Source organism: Bufo bufo, chromosome 5, assembly GCF_905171765.1.
Source record: "Bufo bufo chromosome 5, aBufBuf1.1, whole genome shotgun sequence".
NCBI classification, from domain to species: domain Eukaryota; kingdom Metazoa; phylum Chordata; class Amphibia; order Anura; family Bufonidae; genus Bufo; species Bufo bufo.
Window position 1 is genome coordinate 513,342,926 of NC_053393.1, and position 21,175 is coordinate 513,364,100.

General features: G+C 42.2%; 1 protein-coding gene across 7 annotated transcripts in view; it reads left to right on the forward strand.

Annotated features, from left to right (window-relative positions):
- Positions 1–21,175, forward strand: part of NEBL (nebulette) — a 277,903-nt gene that overhangs the window by 161,197 nt on the left and 95,531 nt on the right. For 5 of the 7 annotated variants that reach the window (XM_040434438.1, XM_040434443.1, XM_040434441.1 and 2 more), the window contains exons 3-6: positions 8,617–8,845; positions 8,928–8,999; positions 18,414–18,509; positions 20,584–20,694. The exons of the other annotated variants lie outside the window; for them this stretch is intronic. In XM_040434438.1, coding sequence (XP_040290372.1) covers positions 8,789–8,845; positions 8,928–8,999; positions 18,414–18,509; positions 20,584–20,694 — 336 coding nt within the window. In that variant the 5' untranslated portion in view covers positions 8,617–8,788. The remainder of the gene's footprint in view (positions 1–8,616; positions 8,846–8,927; positions 9,000–18,413; positions 18,510–20,583; positions 20,695–21,175) is intronic. 7 annotated transcript variants of the gene reach the window in all.

The window sequence follows — 21,175 nt, forward strand, 5'->3', positions numbered from 1 at the left end:
CACTATATTTCACCTTTTTATTTATGAAAAAATCCCAAATTTACCCCAAATTTTGAAAAATTAGCAATTTTTAAAATTTCAATTTCTTTGCTTTTTAAAGCAGAAAGTAATACTTCATAAAATATTCATTACTTAACATTCCCCATATGTCTATTTCATGTTGGCATCATTTTGTAAATGTCATTTTATTTTTTTAAGATGTTAGAAGGCTTAGAATTTTAGAAGCAATTATTAAACTTTTAAGAAAATTTTAAAAACCCACTTAAGGACCAGTTCAGGTCGGAAGTCACATTGTGGGGCTTACACAGTAGAACCCCCCATAAATGACCCCATTGTAGAAACTACACCCCTCAAGTTGCTCAAAACTGATTTTACAAACTTTGGTAACCCTTTAGGTGTTCCACAAGAATTAAAGGAAAATGGAGATTACATTTCTAAATTTCACTTTTTTGGGCAGATTTTCCATTTTAATCCATTTTTTTCTTTAACACATCGAGGGTTAACAGCCAAACAAAACGTAATATTTATTACCCTGATTCTGCGGTTTACAGAAACACCCCACATGTGGTCGTAAACTGATGTAAGGGCAGACGGCAGGGCGCAGAAGAAAAGGATGGTTTTTGGAAGGCAGATTTTGCTGAACTGGTTTTCAGATGCCATGTCCTATTTGTAGCCCCCCTGAAGCACCCTTTCAGTAGAAACTTCCAAAAGTTGACCCCATTTTGGAAACTAGGGGATAAGGTGCCAGTTTTGTTGGTACTATTTTGGGGTACATATGATTTTTAATTGCTCTATATTATGTTTTTTGTGAGGCAAGGTAACCAAAAATATTTTGGCACTGTTTTTTATTTTTTACAATATTCATCTGACAGGGAAGATTATGTGCTATTTTTATAGAGCAGGTTGTTACGGACGCAATGATATCAAATATGTCTACTTTCTTTGTTTGTTTGTTTGTTTGTTTTACATAATAAAGAATTTTCGAAAAATAATTGTTTTCGTGTTTCCATTTTCTGAATGCCATATTTTTTTATTTTTCTGCCAATCGTCTTGTGCAGGGGCTTGTTTTTTGCAGGAAGAGTTGATGGTTTTTATTGATACCATTTTTGGGTACATATGATTTTTTGATCATTCATTATTACACTTTATGGGGCAAGCTGACAAAAAAATTGGTTGTTTTAGCACATTTTTTATTTATTTATTTTTACAGCGTTCACCTGAGTGGTTAAGTCATGTGATATTTTTATAGAGCAGGTTGTTACGGACGCGGCAATACCTAATATGTATACTTTTTCTTATTTATTTAAGTTTTACACAATAATAGCATTTTTGAAAGCAAAAAAATTATGTTTTAGTGTCTCCACAGTCTGAGAGCCATAGCTTTTTTATTTTTTGACCGATTAGTTAGGGTCTCATTTTTTGCAGGATGAGGTGACAGTTTTATTGGCACTATTTTGGGGGGCATACACCTTTTTGATCGCTTGGTGTTGCACTTTGTGATGTTAGGTGACAAAAAATTTCTTTTTTGGCAAAGTTTTTATTTTATTTTTATTACGGTGTTCATGTAAGTGGTTAGGTCATGTGATATTTTTATAGAGCTGGTTGTTACGGATGTGGCGATACCTAATATGTGTACTTTTTATTTATTTATTTCACTTTAACACAATAATGGCATTTTTGAAAACAAAAAATGATGTTTTAATGTCTCCATGTTCTGAGAGCTATAGTTTTTTTTTAATTTTTTGAGCGATTTTCTTATGTAGGGGCTCATTTTTTGCGGGATGAGGTGACGGTTTTATTAGTATCATTTTGTGGGACATATGCCTTATCACTTGGTGTTGCACTTTTTGTGATGTAAGGTGACAAAAATGGCTTTTTTTTGCACTTTTTTTAATTTATTTTTATGGTGTTTATCAGACGGGGTGTATTGCTCCATTTTTAATTTTTTTTTAAAGAGGTTCTGCAGCAGCTACTAGTGCATATTATAAAGGTCTGTGTTATAACTGCAGAAAGCATAACACACATCTCAGATGCTGGAGACCTAGAAGGTATTAAGTTAGAGAGTGGAGAGACGCTACAGAGAATATCGTACAGTTTTGGAGGAGCCGGCACATCCGTACGTTACACTGACAGTCTGATGATTTCAATAGAAACATGTGATGCTCCAGTCTCCTAAGGGGGCGCTGCAGGGTAATTGCACACTTGCTGCTGGGTACCCCACACACATTACAGATGACCTCTGCAGGATCCTCCGAACTAAAAATGATTTGTCCATAGTGGGCAGCATCTTTAATGCCAGTGGCGTAACTAGAACCGACTGGGCCCCACAGCAAATATTTTAACAACCCCCCCCTTCCCCCATCAACCCTCACTCCTGCAGCTAATCAAGATAGCTCTCCACCTGTTCCCTACTCATATATACTATATGTCATGTGACTGTGTATACACTGCGTGCAGAATTATTAGGCAAATGAGTATTTTGACCACATCATCCTCTTTATGCATGTTGTCTTACTCCAAGCTGTATAGGCTCGAAAGCCTACTACCAATTAAGCATATTAGGTGATGTGCATCTCTGTAATGAGAAGGGGTGTGGTCTAATGACATCAACACCCTATATTAGGTGTGCATAATTATTAGGCAACTTCCTTTCCTTTGGCAAAATGGGTCAAAAGAAGGACTTGACAGGCTCAGAAAAGTCAAAAATAGTGAGATATCTTGCAGAGGGATGCAGCACTCTTAAAATTGCAAAGCTTCTGAAGCGTGATCATCGAACAATCAAGCGTTTCATTCAAAATAGTCAACAGGGTCGCAAGAAGCGTGTGGAAAAACCAAGGTGCAAAATAACTGCCCATGAACTGAGAAAAGTCAAGCGTGCAGCTGCCAAGATGCCACTTGCCACCAGTTTGGCCATATTTCAGAGCTGCAACATCACTGGAGTGCCCAAAAGCACAAGGTGTGCAATACTCAGAGACATGGCCAAGGTAAGAAAGGCTGAAAGACGACCACCACTGAACAAGACACACAAGCTGAAACGTCAAGACTGGGCCAAGAAATATCTCAAGACTGATTTTTCTAAGGTTTTATGGACTGATGAAATGAGAGTGAGTCTTGATGGGCCAGATGGATGGGCCCGTGGCTGGATTGGTAAAGGGCAGAGAGCTCCAGTCCGACTCAGACGCCAGCAAGGTGGAGGTGGAGTACTGGTTTGGGCTGGTATCATCAAAGATGAACTTGTGGGGCCTTTTCGGGTTGAGGATGGAGTCAAGCTCAACTCCCAGTCCTACTGCCAGTTTCTGGAAGACACCTTCTTCAAGCAGTGGTACAGGAAGAAGTCTGCATCCTTCAAGAAAAACATGATTTTCATGCAGGACAATGCTCCATCACACGCGTCCAAGTACTCCACAGCGTGGCTGGCAAGAAAGGGTATAAAAGAAGAAAATCTAATGACATGGCCTCCTTGTTCACCTGATCTGAACCCCATTGAGAACCTGTGGTCCATCATCAAATGTGAGATTTACAAGGAGGGAAAACAGTACACCTCTCTGAACAGTGTCTGGGAGGCTGTGGTTGCTGCTGCACGCAATGTTGATGGTGAACAGATCAAAACACTGACAGAATCCATGGATGGCAGGCTTTTGAGTGTCCTTGCAAAGAATGGTGGCTATATTGGTCACTGATTTGTTTTTGTTTTGTTTTTGAATGTCAGAAATGTATATTTGTGAATGTTGAGATGTTATATTGGTTTCACTGGTAAAAATAAATAATTGAAATGGGTATATATTTGTTTTTTGTTAAGTTGCCTAATAATTATGCACAGTAATAGTCACCTGCACACACAGATATCCCCCTAAAATAGCTAAAACTAAAAACAAACTAAAAACTACTTCCAAAAATATTCAGCTTTGATATTAATGAGTTTTTTGGGTTCATTGAGAACATGGTTGTTGTTCAATAATAAAATTAATCCTCAAAAATACAACTTGCCTAATAATTCTGCACTCCCTGTATACTGTCATTGTATAATACTGTTGAGGGGGCCCAATAAAATCTTTCAGTCCAACACTCGGGCAAGCCCCTTCGGAGTTTGAGCCCCGTAGCAGCTGCTTCCCCTATAGATACGCCCCTGTTTAATGCAGCTTGCCTCAAACTCCCAGGAGTTCTCTATTTTCATGGCTCGCCTCTGGAATTAGTATGCAGCAAGATACATTGTTTCAATGTAAGATTCTGTATTAATGACAGTTATGGATATGAAACGTTGATGCTGTGCTGGAGCATGCGTTATGTTCAGGTGCCAGGCTAAAATGGAAATAGCTGTGTTATCCTGCAGAAATGAGCAGTTTGCATAAATGCGACCAGTGTAGCTGTTCATTGTGTTATGTATACAGAGTAGACTGATTGTAACACAAATCATGTACAATAAATGAAGCCATTGTGCTTAAAATGGTTATCTGGGACTGTAAAATAAAAATAGGCCTTTCATTTTACAGATCCAGATCACCCCTTTAGAGATGCTGCAACTCCCCATGTAATACCAGTTCTGGAGTATCTATTCTTATGACTCTGTGTTGTACCATCCCTTTATTATTCCTTCTAGAAGTTGGGTTTTCAACGGATAGGAAAATATTCACCATTTGCATGCACTCACCATTCGGTGCAACAGGCTTTTTATTCCTCCAAAATTGGTCGCTGAGTACATCAATGGCTGAATACATTGACAAGCTGGATACATATAAAGCTGAGTGCATCAGTGACTGGATACAAAAGCCAAGTACAAATAGGATGTGGCATGGGACGGACTTGCATACATGCAGTAAGTGAACTTAATTCATGCGTCAGCGCTTCATCTGGCCCTTGTGAATCGTCATTGCTTCAATGAGAGGATGTCTCTGTGCATCTGACAGCTGACAGAGCCTGTACTGCAGCACGTGGAGGCTGTACTCCATGCATTGCCCTCTGGGGCTGTGTTGTAGTACTCTGTATAGTGGGTGACCGGGAGTGTCACTGGGCGGGGAAAATTAATTCTAGTCGGTAAACCCATGGAGTTGTGTGGTTTAGGGTGGGTTCGCATCACGTTTTATACCTCCGTTTGACGTATACGTTAGAAGAAAAAAAAAAAAGATACAAAAATGCAGCACATCACATTCTTGTATCCTGCAGAATCCGGTAACTTTTTTTTTTTTTTTTTACAATAGAACTCTATGGGGAATGCATGTCCCAGTATGGAATCAGTCTGAGGCATCCGTTTAATGTATATGTTTTTTTGTACACGTTAGACTTCTTTTTTATTTATTTATTTTTATTTAAGAGACACCAAAACAAATACATATTTAATCAGTGACATCGTATTTCTTATTCCTTATTTTCCTTTTTTCCTTCCCTTTCCCATTCCGGACAACCCAAACCTACCGTCTCTTTTTTTTTACGTGGAGGGAGGGGGGAGAGACATAGAAAAGAACTACCACTTCCAACCTCCCCATAACTTGGACCATTTCTTTGTTTATATAAGACCTTCTCATATCTATTAACTTTATTGACCAATTGCAACCATTAAGCTGAGGAATATTTTGTGAGCTCCAAACTTGAACGATCAACAGTCTGGCTAGAAACCTAATTCTAATCAAAAGAATCTTTTTATCCTTATGGCAATTTACCCTGGTTAAGTTACTCAATATCCAACATTCAGGTTAAACGGAATTACTACCCTCAATTTTTGGCTGATAAAATTCTGAATTGAACCCCAATAAGCTTTAAGATCCGGACATAACCAAAGCATGTGTAAGAAATCACACCGTGGGCATTTCGTAGATTCTCTTAATCCACATTTATTAAGCCAAATCGGCGTGATATACACTCTGTGTAAAATATTAAACTGTACCAAAATGTGATTTGCATTATGTGATACTAATCTTAAATAAGCGTAAATATTTCCCCATTCCTGTGACGTGACCCTTGGACAGTCAATTCCCCAAGCCTTCTGACCTGGGGAATCGACCTTGTCAAATAATGACCCAACTAATAATTTATATAGTTGAGAGATCTTGCCCTTCTGGCCTGAGGTCTCTATCAAAACGTTCAATTGTGAAGAAGTGTCTATCTCCAACAAGTAGACTTCTTTTACGCTAGATAGTGCTGAGCGTATCTGAAAATACCTAAGGGCTCTTTCACACTTGCGTTGTCCGGATCCGGCGTGCACTCCACTTGCCGGAATTACACTCCGGATCCGGAAAAACGCAAGTGTACTGAAAGCATTTGAAGACGGAACCGTCTTCAAAATGCTTTCAGTGTTACTATGGCAGCCAGGACGCTATTAAGGTCCTGGTTGCCATAGTAGGAGCGGGGAGCGGGGGAGCGGTATACTTACAGTCCGTGCGGCTCCTGGGGAGCTCCAGAGTGACGTCAGAGCGCCCCATGCGCATGGATGACGTGTCCAATGCGATCACATGATCCATGCGCTTGGGGCGCCCTGACGTCACTCTGGAGCGCCCATTTTCTCCGGCCAAAAAACGTTCCGTTCCGGAACTGAAGACATCCTGATGCATCCTGAACGGATTTCACTCCATTCAGAATGCATTGGGATAATCCTGATCAGGATTCTTCCGGCATAGAGCCCCGATGACGGAACTCTATGCCGGAAGACAAGAACGCAGGTGTGAAAGAGCCCTAAACCAACTTAAATTACCTAAGTTACCTGTGCGCGATAGATCAGAAAAGTAAAGTACCTCACCGTTCCTGAACACCTGTGAAACATAAATAAAATGACTTTTCTGCCAAAACCTATCCCCAAAAAATTTATGAACATCCTGTAGGTAAAAATGATGCCAAAGAGGAGTGCACAAAAGAGAACCCTTTATCCCCACCCAGCTTCTAATAATAGTTCAGGATCTAGAGAATAGCTTTCCTGTCGCTCTAAATTCATGTTCAACATTAATTAATCTCCCCGAATCCAGCAGAGTAAAAATATTATCAAATGGAGAACATTCCACCAAGATCTTACACAGCGGACTCTTCTCCCATTTACAGAAAAAACATAATTGCCCAGCCAGAAAGTAACCCTTAAAGTAAGGAAGATCCAACCCTCCCTCCTCAAGCGGCTTATAAAAATTATCCAGCTTTAACCTCACTCGTTTTCTTCCCCAGAAAAGGTCATTAATCAGCCTCTCAATAAGTTTGAAGAACTTGTCTTCAATCCAAATTGGTGAATTCCTAAGGATATAGAGAAGTTGAGATGAAATCAAATTCTTAACCAAAGAAATAGTCCAAAGATCTAGTCAAAGGTAATCAAAGCCATATCGTAATTTTTTATCTCCGTTTCGTTATCAATGGAGTCAAATTAAGTTGAGTAAAATCTTCAACCCTAGGGGATATCAACATACCCAAATATTCAAATGAATCAACCACCTTTAACATAGTCAAAGGCCCCTCGCTCCGATACTCAAAGTTATCCAATAACATGAGAGTAGTCTTTGACCAATTAATGTCCAGACCTGGAACTTCCCCAAAAGAGTCAACTATACGAGTAATTCTTGGGAGCATTATATTAGTACAATTTATAAAAAATGGGACCTCGTCCGCATATATCGATATCCGATCCTCTAATCCCAATACTCCAAAACCCTCAATCCCTGTATCTTGCCTAACCCTGAGTGCCAGAGACTCGATATAAGTATCGAACAGTAACTGAGAGAGTGGTCAACCTTGACGAGTACCTCTTGTGAACCTAAATCTCGGGGTAAGACTTCCATTAAGATTCAGTTTCGCAATAGGAGAATTATACAAAAGCCTAACCATACTAATGAACCTTATACCAAATCCCATCCTTTCCAACACCTTCCATAGAAATTTCCACTGCACCCTGTCGAAAGCCTTGGAGGCATCCAAAGACAGGATGACTGTATGATGACTGTATATTGCGGACAAGAAAAGGCATTTTCTATGAGAGTGCCGATGTGCGGTCCGCAAAATGCGGAACGCGCATTGCCGGTGTCCGTGTTTTGCGGGTCCGCAAAACACATACGGACGTGTGAATGGACCTTTAGTCCGCATTGCAGCCTCTTCAGTGAAATGGGTTTCCAATAGGCAAACGACCGCAGCCTGTCTATTCAGCCTGTCCCCAAGTCCCCGTACACGTTAGGCTTCTTTCATACTAGCGTTAGGCTCGTCCGGCACGGGAACAGCCTGCTGGCTCCGTACTAACGCTTGCAGACGTGTGCAGCCAGAAGTTCGGCCTGGCCCCAGCATGGCAAACATGGCCAGAGGCAGCCGGACAAAAACCGCAGAGTGGGAAAAACATGATGTGAACCCACCCTTAGAACCCCATATTCATATAATTGACTTTTTATTGATTTTATTTTCCAAAAATAAATAAATGAATAAATAGAAAATGTAATGTGAGTGAAGTCACGGCTTTGTTTTTTAATGGACTGCAAAATTTGCACACACTAATTTTATTTTGCAAAAAATTTGGACTGTTTATGTAATTGAGAGGGGGGGGGGAGGGTTATTGAGGTGCTTGTGGCATGAAATGCACTGCAGTCAACCATCTAAATATATATTATCAGAGTCTGGCTACATTGTAAGTGACGGCCACTTGAGCTATTCTTCTCTCTCTATCAGGAAAACTCTCAGATAAGGGGCATGGAGAACCATATACGGGTGAGCCGGCGATAAGCGTTGCACAGCTAAGGAGACATCATCTGTAGTCCAGTTCATTGCCTCATTTCACAGGACACAGACTTGGATTTTGTTGTGCTGCTGGTTCAGATTCGTTTCTTCACCATCCGTCAAGATGAAAATTCCCATTATCATTGACTCTACAGTAGATGACAGTGACGAGGAGGAAAAGGTAAATCTCTCCCCTAGTGTCTCTTGGGTTTAGTTGACTGCTTTTATCTATCGGTGAACTAAATGACCTTATTTGATTTCAGGTTTTCCCTAATCCTGTGCTGGAAGACAGAAGTGTTGAATTTGCCAAAAAATGTACCGAATATATCAGTGATGTAAGTGAATGGGCTTTCCTGTCTCTTGTGTCTGGTGTGTTTGCCCCTGTGTGGCCATGTTGAGATTTAGGATGAACATCCACTCTGCTGCTCCTGTCAAGACCAGGGGTGTAGCTATAGAAGGTGTCAAAGTAGAACTGGCACCTAAGGGGGTCAAAAGGTTTAAGAAAACCAGGTTACCATATCAGGGTAACCTGGTTTATGTTGGGGGATCCCTCTTTCGAGGCCTCCATCAATTAACCAGAGTGAAGAGAGCAGTTACGAAGAGCGTCTCTTCTGGAGGACCAGTAATGTCCATTTATCACCCTGACAGCCCATTTATTTCAATGGACACCATGTAATGCTAACTTTTTTCAGTGGTGGGGCTGCAGAAGAACTGAAAACTTGAACACTTGCTAATTAGAGCTGCCACCACCAGTGGAGTACCCCTACATAACCTATATATCAAAAAGTCATGGTAGAAAGTGGTCAACCCCTATTAATTGAGGAATTTTCCTTTCTAACAAACTTACCCTGTACCTCACATGGATCCAGAGATTATATAGCCCACTTTCTCCTTTCTACTGCCGTTAGTGGCAGTTGAAGGATGAAACGGAGCATGTGCTTCCATCTCAGTGAGCAGGAGAGAGAAATGAGAAAAAGAGCCAACAGCAGGTGGCGCTATACAGATAGCTTTCAGTGAATAATTCACTGGCTGTACTAAATTTTTAATTACATGCAATTACTAAAGTATTCAGATCCAGGTGTTGGATTGAAAAATGTAGATTATTTAATGGGACAATCCCTTTAACTGCAAGTGACTTTTTACATCCTCCACTGTTTTTCACACGGATCGAAACTGCAGGCAATTATTAGGAATGGACCATTTGTTCCTGATCATTGCCTGCTTGTCAGAGGAAGTGAGAGCTGCATTTACTCTGTATGGGGACTAAAGATCCCTCCTGTGATCGATTGTCCCCATAGAGTATCATTAGTTTCTGGGCAGTCCTGTTAATACAGGACAATCTACTGCCGAGGAACGATGAATTAGCAATGCTTCACCCAATGATTGAGCCTGCCGATGATCGACAGAAATTTCGCACTGGACAATTATCAGGAAAGAGCATTCCTAGGAATGTTCTTTCCCGATAATTGCCCCGACTGTCGGCCTTTGTAAATGGGCCTTCAGGTTCCCGACCACCTTCCTTCTATAGATAATGGCACAATGCAGATCCTCTGCCTTTTGTACAAAAGAACTGCCCTAAGATTGATTATTAGGATGTGCACCCAACCCTTTAAACTAGTCATAAACCATAGGGGGCGCCATTTCAGATTTGTAAGGTCTATATTAAGCAAACAATAAATCATTTTTAACTTCTGTACATTGCAGACTTTATATAAAATCCCATGATTATTTGATATAATATTGGTTGTAATGGTGGGACAAGCCCTATGAGTACAGAGTTTAACCTTTAGGATAATTTCACACCTCCGGGTTGGCCGGCATGCTGTTCCGGCAGTCAGAGAATTGTCCGGACACAAACCACAACATGCAGCAGTTTGTGTCCGGCCAACTCTCCACTTGTCCGCCAGAACAGTGTACAGATCTCTGCCGGACCCCATTATTCTTGATAGGGCCGGCAGGCATTCCTTTTGTATCGAGCAGCGCCGGATCCAGAGGATTCCGGCAGGGTAATCTTTGCCAGAATGCACTACAGAGATGTTAAAGACGTTTTTGCTTTCCTTCACTTTTTTTTATTTTTTTTATCTTTTTTTCAGGTTATTTTTGCAGCAAAAATCTAAGGACGACAGCAAAAAGCATTCTGCATTATAAAATAAATGCAAAACACATTAAAAACACCCAAACGCAATGTAAGGGCTCATGCACACGACCATATGTATTTTGCGGTCTGCAAGAAACTGATCCACAAATACAGATGACGTCCGTGTGCATTCCATATTTTGCGGAACGGAACAGCTTTTCCCTAATAGAACAGTCCTGTCCTTGTCTGTAATGCGGACAATAATAGGACATGTTCTATTTTTATCCGGAACGGAAATACGGACGTACGGAAAAGGAATGCACACAGAATACCTTCCCTTTTTTTTGCGGACCCGTTGAAATGAATGGTTCCACATACAGTCCGCAAAAAAACAACAGACACGGAAAGAAAATACGTTCGTGTGCATGAGCCCTAATATGCACTATAGACGTTCAATTGGTTGTCCCATTTCTAATGTAAAAAATGAAAATCATACATAATCTAGTACATGACAACCTCTTTCTAGCAAACCTAGAACCAGACCTGTATCGCACATGGATCTAGAGATCTCCCCATTCATTGCTCCAATTGTTCTGCTAGATTCATTTCAAGCTGTCATCTTGGGGGTCGTGTCCTTTCTCAGGGGATGTGTCCTTTTGTTGCTGCTGGTGGCAGTTGAGCAGGACAGAGAACTTAGATAAGAAACAAACAGCGGGTGGCGCTATACAGATACATTGAATTGAATAGTTCTATTTTTAATTACATGCAATTACAAAAGAATTCAGATCCAGGTGCTGGTTAGAAAACTGTAGAATATTTTTAGTGGGATGACCCCTTTAATGTAACACCGGCATAAAAAAAAAGCTAAAAAATGCAGCAAAAAAATAAATAAAGGCTGCTATATTTAATTGAAAAGCTTATCTAGAGCTATAACCCATAAGTCCGTACCTTCAAGGTCAAGCTGCATCTCTTCTTGGAGAATGTATAAAGCCTTGACAAGCTGCCAGCATATGGGAAGAGCATCTAAAGTACTTTGTAACCTTAGATTTCTCTTTTTACTTCTGTGTCAAATGAAATTCTATATGGCAGAGCGCTGTAAACGCCAGCGGGGAATCGCTTCTCCACTGCTATTAGCATAATGCAACTTCTGTAATTAAAAGCTCAGTGTAACAATGCGACTGTGTAAGCCTTTATACGGTAGCCATGTAATGCGCCATTTGGTGCATTTCCTCATCTTTGTATATTACGTAGCAAGGATTAAGGAACTGGAAAAACGTAATTCACCCTTGACCTGGGTGGGATCTGCGGACATGATGATACATGTGTAGTGCCCTGGAGCAGGGAGTACTTTGACATTTGGACATTTTTGGACACTTTCCTATTTCCCCTATGCAAAGTTAAAACTTCTTACTTTATTTCACATAAAAGTGTTAACTTGCACTGTTTAATAGTGTGTAACTGCATTATATATATATATATATATATATATGTGTGTTGTGATATATATCCTGTTCATTATCACTGTATTTACATGGCTCTGTGGACAGGGTTAATGAATACTGAGAGATTGTTAGGGCTTTGATTGAGAAGCTGGTAATTTTCCACAGCTGCCATAGGGTTTAAAGAAGACCATGTTTTGGAGGGAAAAACCCAGGCTTGTTTACCACCAAAAAGCAGACAGCCTGGCGTTTTAAATGTCTGGTTTTAGGGTACTTTCACACTAGCGTTTAAGTTTTCCGGTATTGAGTTCCGTCATAGGGGCTCAATACCGGAAAAAAATGCTTTAGTTTTGCCCCTATTCATTGTCAATGGGGACAAAACTGAACTGAACGAAACGGAGAGCACCAAAATGCATTCCGTTCCGTTTAGTTGCGTTCCCATACCAGAGAGCAAACCGCAACATGTTGCAGTTTGCATTCCGTCCTGGGATGCGGAGAAAGACGGATCCGGCATGACCCCCAATGCAAGTCAATGGGGACAGATCATTTTTCTCTGACACAATAGAAAACGGATCCGTCCCCCAATGACTTTCAATGATGATCATGACGGATCCGTCTTGGCAATGTTAAAGATAATACAACCGGATCTGTTGATAACAAATGCAGATGGTTGTATTATCAGTAACGGAAGCGTTTTTGCTGGACCCTGCCGGATCCAGTATGAACGCTAGTGTGAAAGTAGCCTTAGCTACGTTGTTATGTCTGGAAACTTGATTTTGTCTGGAAAACCTGCTGTGTCATTACCATTGAGCATCATTGAAGCTCTAATGTAAGTCTATACCAGGCGGGAGCTGAAACAATGTATCGGTTTGTGCTGAGTTTCTCCACTCCACCCCTCCCACTAGAAGGTTCTAGTCTAGCAGAAACTGTATAGAAGGCTACTTTCACACTAGCGTTTTAGTTTTCCGGTATTGAGATCCGTCATAGGGTCTCAATACCAGAAAAAAAACGCTTCCGTTTTGTCCCCATTCATTGTCAATGGGGACAAAACTGAACTGACCAGAATGGAATGCTCTTCCGTTCCGTTCTCATACCGCAGAGCAAACCGCAGAATGCTGCGGTTTGCTTTCCGTCCTGGGATGCGGAGCATGACACACTAGAAAACTGATCCGTCCCCCATTGACTTTCAGTGGAGTACATGACGGGTCCATTTTGGGTATGTTACAGATAATACAACCGGATCCATTCATAACGGATGCAGATAGTTGTATATCAGTAACTGAAGCGTTTTTGCTGAACCCTGCCGGATCCATCAAAAGCGCTAGTGTGAAAGTAACCTTAGGAGAGCAGTCAGCGCCCCTAGTGTGCTGCAGTTAGGGAACAGTGCTTGGAAGAGGAGACTCTGCCAGACTACTGAGTGACCAGAAGAAGACGCTGAGACGGGGATACTCTGCCACAGACCCTAGATCACCAGCCTTGGTCCAGGCTACCAGCCTTCTGAAGAGAGGGAGGGACAGCTAGCTCAGGCGTTCCTCAGCATCAAACCCTTCTTCTGCCGGGGAGGAGACTGGAGAAGCCAGCACTATGCCTCGCCTGTATTGTTTTCCACCTGAATTCCTCCAGTAAAGAAGCACCCTGGTTACTGTAGAACCTGACTCTCTGGACTTATTTCCCATTAGGGTGCACCACGCTTTACCATCCCTTCCGGAGAGCAGCACCACGTGGTGACACCTCAACGGTGTCTGGGGGACCCAGCATAGCGTTGGGGCCACCCCAAACCCGGCCACTGCACATGACCTAGATAAAGGGCACCCCACCACCAGGGTTGCCAACCGTCCAGAAATTTCTGGACAGTCCATAAAAATAGGTGACTTGTGGTTCTTGACTAGATTGAAGATTTAAACCGAGCATGCTCAATCAACTCAGTGAGACGGACAAAAAATATGGAAAAGAACAAACAGCAGGTGGCGCTATACAGATGCATTTCATTGAATAGCTCAGTGGCTATGCAAAATTTTAAATTTCATGCAATTACAAAAGTATTCAGATCCAGGTGCTGGTTTGAAAAATGTAGAATATGTTTCGTGACACAACCCTTTAAGCCAGTTTTCTGCTGTAGATTTCAAATTAGGTTCACAGACTGCAGTTCGATGCACCTAATATATGAGTGACAAGGCGTGTGCGTCTCGTCATATGACACATCTCCTTTAATGTAGCCATACACCTTAGATAACATGCATGCTCAGTCCGGGGAGAAGGGAATAAGCTGCTTCCAGACACCTTTGGCAGCATTTTATTGCGCGTGACATCTGCCAACCCTCATACACATTAGATGCATGGCCAGTCCCACCAAAGTCGGCGGGTTCAAATGACATTCATCTAATGGGCATGGCCATCTTATCGAGCGCTGTCAGACAGCTTTCAGGAGAGATTTTCAGGTTTGCCTTCTAAAGGACTAGAAAAAGCTGGCTGACACCCCTTGGGTTTTTATCTTCTGGATAGGTCATCAGTATCTGATCGGTGGTGGTCTGACACCCAGGACCCCCCAACATTCAGCTGTTTTAAGAAGGCAACGGTGCTCCTGTGAGCACCGCGGTCTTCTTTCGGCTCACCAAGCACAGCGCCGTACATTGTATAGTGGTTGTGTTTGGTATTGCAGCTCAGCCACATTCACTAGGCCACGTGACGTGAGAAACATGTCATCACTGGCCTAGGCAAAGCCGCATGAAGGCTGTGGCGTCAGTGCCTTGTCAAATAGCTGATCGGCAGTGGTCCCGGCTGTCGGACCCCCACAGATCAGATACTGATGATCTATCCTGAGGATAGGTCTTCACTGTCAAAATCTGTGAAAACCCCTTTAATGGTTGTCCTACAACAGACAGAACAAAGAAATAGCTGGACTGAATTTTGAAAAACGTGACACATGAGAATTAGTCACGGTTGTTATATGTACAGGAGCATTTTTAGTTTATGTATGAGAACTTTTATGATTGCTCAAGTGCATAACAGTATCTAGTATTTTTATGACAAATGTTAAAGAGGTTGTCCGTGGCTGGAAAAACGTGGCTGCTTTCTTTCACAGTGCCGCCCCTGTCCACAGGCCAGGTGCAGTATTACAGCTCAGCCTCATTTACTTCACTGGAGCTGCTTATGGGAAAAAACATGTATTTCTGATTGTGGAGAACTTCTTTTACTTTGAGCCAGGGGCCCGCCAGAGGAAATTGCCCAAACCCCTTTACCATATACCATAATAAAGTTTAATAGGTTTTGGATCAAAGCCATATAGACCCTAATGGAAAATGACCTGCTCCGAAGGATCTTTGAGAGCCATTATGGTATCCGGGTCTGAGCCCACCAGGAGATCCCCTGTTAGGCCTCATGCACACGACCGTTGTTCTGGTCCGCATCCGAGCCGCAGTTTTTGCCGGCTCAGGTGCGGACCCATTCACTTCGATGGGGCCGCAAAAGATGCGGACAGCACTCTGTGTGCTGTCCGCATCCGTTGCTCCGTTCCGTAGCCCCGCAAAAAAAAATATAACATGTCCTATTCTTGTCCGTTTTGCGGACAATAGCCATTTCTACAATGGGCCGCCCGTTCAGTTCCGCAAATTGCGGAAGGCACAAGGGCGGCTTCCGTGTTTTGCAGATCCGCAATTTGCGGACTACCAAAAACGGAACGGTCGTGTGCCTGAGGCCTTACTCTGGTGAGCCACACGGCCAAGATTAGAGACTCCTCCGATCCCGGCTGCATGTGTACTCAGATGCTGTGATCCATACTTGTGCATTCACACAACCGTATGTATTTTGTGGTACGCAAAAGGCGAAAAATACAGATGACATCCGTGTTGCATCAGGTTTTTTTTTTTTTTGCGGATCCATTGTAACAATGCCTATCCTTATTCACAAAACGGACAAGAGTAGGACACGTTCTATCTTTTTTGCGAGGCTACGGAACGGACATGCGAATGCAGACAGCACACGGTGTGCTGTCCGCATTTTTTTGCGGACCAATTGAAATGAAAGGGTCCACATCCTATCCGCTAATATTGCGGATCGGAGGTGGATTAAAAATACTGTCGTGTGACTGGGGCCTTATCCAAGTAGTATAAGAAAAAGGGACGACCTCCTTTTTTTTCTTCTTCCATCAGCCAAGGAATCACAATTTCTGGGGTTGTCGTATTCAACGCTTTAGGATATGGTATTGCTTTATGATTGGTAAGGCTCCGACCTCTGGGACCCCTACCTATCATCAGAACGAAGGGGCTAAACCATAGTTTGCTTCCTATTTATCTGCCATGCAGGGAACTGCAATACAACTCAATTGAAGTAATGTTCTAACCAAAATATTGAAGATGCCTTCATTTGCATTCTATTTCTATCTGTATATTTAATACCGTATGTAGCTGCCTGTGTAAAACTTTTCATGGACTATTGACGCTACATATAGACAGAAATGGCTACGCTGCCATCTCCAGGCCACAGTAATACACAGTGCTTCGGCAAAAGTTAGTTTAACACGGCTCCTTTAAATGATTTCTTTTCCTACTTACTTTGTCTAACTAATCGTTAGGCATTTTGGGTAATGAGGCCCAGGGTATGTTGGGATACTGTGCTTAAAATGCTATTTGGGAACATGGAGTCAAAACCAAGAAGGTCAAGGGTCAAAAATCATTTTAAACCTTGTCCAATATGTACATAAGATTATTTCACTTTAGTTATTCATACTTTTTAAAAATCCAATGTTTTTTCATTTATTTTTAAGAAAATTGTAAGGGCGTGGCATTTTGGTGTGGACACCATGCCAAAATTCCACCTGAGGGCGTGTGGCGTCTCTCTCCCATTGTTTTCAATGAGAGGCAGCACTGCAGTTCACCAGCTGGCAGTTTAAAGCCACGACCATGTCAGGAAGGGACGGCGTGCGGACGGCTGCCGCTGGAAGTCGCAGGGACTGTCCACTTGCGGCTGAGCTCCATTCAAAGGTGCACGCGGGTCAGTGGCATTGAAAGTGAACAACTGCTGCAGATACTCTGCTGATTTCTGCTACGGAGCACATATCGGATTTTGACAGTTTCAAAATCCACCGCGTCACCGGGCCCTAATAATTAAAATTTAAAGAAGAAAATTAAAGTGAAATTTCTACATTGTGTTCTACAAAATGAAAATTGGTTTTAGTACACCCTCACTTGACTGGCATCCCACATTTAAAATATCCACAAATTAGTCAGAATTAGGGCTCATGCACACCATTGCCAAAGCTGTTCCGTGCATTGAGGAGCGCAATTTGCCTTGGCACCATCCACGCAGCTGCTGCAACGGAGCCAGACCCGTCCAACTTGAATGGATCAGTGATCCACCCGCACCGCAGAAAAATACAACATGTTCTATTTTTTTGCTCTGCGGAGGCACGGAGAGAAACCCATGCGGAAGCGCTCCGTGGGGGTTCCGTGCCTGTGTGCCGCACCTTCCAGATTATGGACCTATTCAAGTGAATGGGTCCACATCCATTATGCGGTGAGCACACGGCCAGTGCTCGCATATTGCGGACCCACGGTGCTGCAATATGGGCACGGCCGGGCAAGGCCTTAAGGTCAGCTACAAAAAGAAGAGATGCTCTTATCTCTGGAGGACCCAGCATATCCATGTGTTATATGGACAGCCCATTCATTTAAATGAAATCTGTGTAATTCATCATTTCTCCTGTGGTGGCGCTGCAGAGGAATTGAATGCTTGCTTCTTGTATCCCCATAAATTACAGCTGAGTGATTGGGGTTAGTGTTGAGCGAACTTCTGTTTTAAGTTCGGCGTCTAAAGTTCGGCTTCCGGTTAGCGAAGAATCCCGATATAGATTCCGAATTCCGTTGTGGTCAGTGGTAGCGGAATCAATAATCGGCCATTATTGATTCCGCTACCACGGACCCCAACGGAATTCAAAATCCATATCGGGATTCTTCGCTAACCGGAAGCCGAACTTAAAACAGAAGTTCGCTCAACACTAATGGGGGTCCCAGCATCAGGAGAACTTCTGATGAGCTTAATGTCGGCTAATCTGTCTAACACAAAGGGATTGCCAAAATGACTGCAAGAACAGTACGTTACAATATGCCTGTGCCGATTAAAAGCTGCAACATTTTACTGCGCGGCGCCTGATCAGGAGCGGGGCGTGAACCGTCCCTCGCACTTTCAGGATATCTGCCTTTTAAAATAACATTGGCTTCATTGACTTTGTTTTACAGATCAGCTACAGAGAGAAGTATAAAAAATTGAAAGGCAAGAATGAGTTTGTTCCTGATACGGCGAAACTGAAGGCTGTCACAGATTCCATATCAGAGGTAAGCATCCTTTGGCAACCCTCTGTGCTGCTGTGACGCTCTGTGTATATGCCATGTGTGTAGACCCTTTGTGTGTGGTCCACCTCGGCAAACATTTTTTCTTACTTCAATGTATCTAAAATTAAATAAATAAGTAACTCTTAATGTAGTCCCTATTTAAAAATCTAATCTGATGTCTACAGCTCCTCGGCAGATATGTGTGTCTCCACGGTTACAGACTACACACAAACCTTGTGTAGTCGGATCCAGAATTCATCCCCCCATCTATCCTAATACTTGGCAAGTTACCACATGCATCCTAGTAAATAGAAGGGAACAAGGGGGATGACTGTAGGATCTGACTGCACAGAGCTAGTTTGTAGCCTGCAGCCATGAAAGTCTAAAGATCGGCACAGTGGCTGTGGATAGAAAGCAATAGAGGAATTATAATTAGGTACAAGTTATCCCCTATCCACAGGGAATAACTATCAGATTGGTGGGGGTGCTGCCACAGGCACCCCCCACCGATCACAAGAATGGGGGCCTCGGACCACCAGCATTCCCATTGCTGTTCCGCTAAAATGACCGGCGCGGCTGGTCGCACATGCACACGGTCCTCCACTAATTTCTATGGGAGTACTGGAGATAGCCAAGTAGAGCGTAGATAGCCGTTCTCATGATCCATGGGGTCTCTGTGGTAGTATCCCCTGTGGTAGGACCCCCACCAATCTGATAGTTATCCCTTATCCTGTGGATAGGGGTTAACTTACACCTATTGGAATACCCCTTTAATTATTTTAGAGGCATTGGAGCTGAAAAAATGTTTAAAACATCTATCTCTCTCATATCTATCTGTCTAATATCTATCTGTCTAATATCTATCTATCTATCTATCTATCTATCTTCTATCTATCTATCTATCTCATATCTATCTATCTCATTATCTATCTATCTCATTATCTATCTATCTATCTATCTATCTATCTCATTATCTATCTATCTATCTATCTCATTATCTATCTATCTATCTATCTATCTATCCATCTATCTCATATCTATCTATCTCATTATCTATCTCTCTCATATCTATCTATCTATCTATCTATCTATCTATCTATCTATCTATATATCTCATATCTATCTATATTACATATAATCATCATATTCTCTCTTAAGAAAGAATTGCCTTCCCCCTAGTAAATACTATGACTCCGCTGACATACGTACGTGGTCAGCTGCTCCGCACCCCAGCGCGGGGCATGTACGAGGCCACACACAGCACTACGTGCCACATGTGACCACCGCAGTCCAGTTCTTCTGATTTATGTGTAACATCTGCAGATCTCTCCAGCGATCATTATCTCTCTGTTCGGAGATTTTATAGTGTCTTACACAGTAATTGATTTCCAGGCTTGATCACTATGGACGGGGGTCATTTTATTACTGTCCCCAAGAAACCCTGCTCCATGACGGTGAAGCACGGACTGCTGTATGTGAGCACGATTCACAGGGACAGCAGAAATTGGAAACCTTCATCTGTTTTGATATTGTCGCCTGCTTTCATGTGGATTTTTCTTACTGTTGTATATTCTGAGAATTGAGCAATATATGTTAGGGACATGACCGCATTTTCGGTCAGCGTCCGATCACGCGGACCCATTAATTTCTATGGAGCCGCAATCTGTGTCCGTTTGTCTGCATGTCTGTTCCGCAAAAAAAAAAAACAGAACATGTGTATTCTTGTCAATTTGCAGGACAAGGACAGACAATGGATCCACAAAAATAAAACGGATGCAACACGTATGTCATCTGTTTTTTTTTGTGCGGATCTGTGTTTTGAGGACCGCACTGTGTTTTGTGCATGAGCCCTTATGAGAAAAGCCGAGTAAGTGTGCATGCTGGGAGTTGTAGTTTCACAGCACCTGGACTGCCGGAGGTTGCCGATCCCTGGTATAATGAAATGAACTGCGCCTGTTCTGTGTGTTTGACTCATACCTGGTTTTGGCGCACAATCACTGATGGAAATCACTGATCAAACACTGACCAAACACTGACTGACCTCACTAACAAAAACTCATGTTTCTTTATGTTCTAGACAAAGTACAAGGAAGCCGGCAAGAAGGAGTTATCCCACTCCCTGTACCAGATGATGCCAGCAACATTAGACACAGCATTTGCTAAACAAGTCACGGAGCTTCAGAGCGAGGTACTGTCAAAAAAGTATTTTCTTCCCCAAATTAACAAAAAAATTAGCAATTATATAAAAATATCAATTATCAATCATGATAAATAAATAATGTTTGATTAAGATCATTTTAACTGATACCTAACACTTTAGCATGTTCTGGTAACTCTTGGCCAGCAGGTCGGTGGCAGTGTAGTCCCTGGCAGACACCTTGCAATCTTCGTCAGTGTTGCAATGCTTCCCTTCAGTAACAGAAGGACCTTTGTAACAGAGGACGGCTGACTACATGTTGTGCCAGGTTTCTACGGCAACAGCCAAAAACCAGGCTTTACACTGTTTATAAATATTGTCCTTATGTCATCAGATACCGCTCCGTTCTGACCAGTCACCGAAACGATGCTTCTCTTGTAATACATTTTATACTGTTTAGTAAAACAGTAAAGAAAATAGAAAAAAACAAAAAACAAAACAAATTTAGGCCTATTGCACACGACCGTATGGC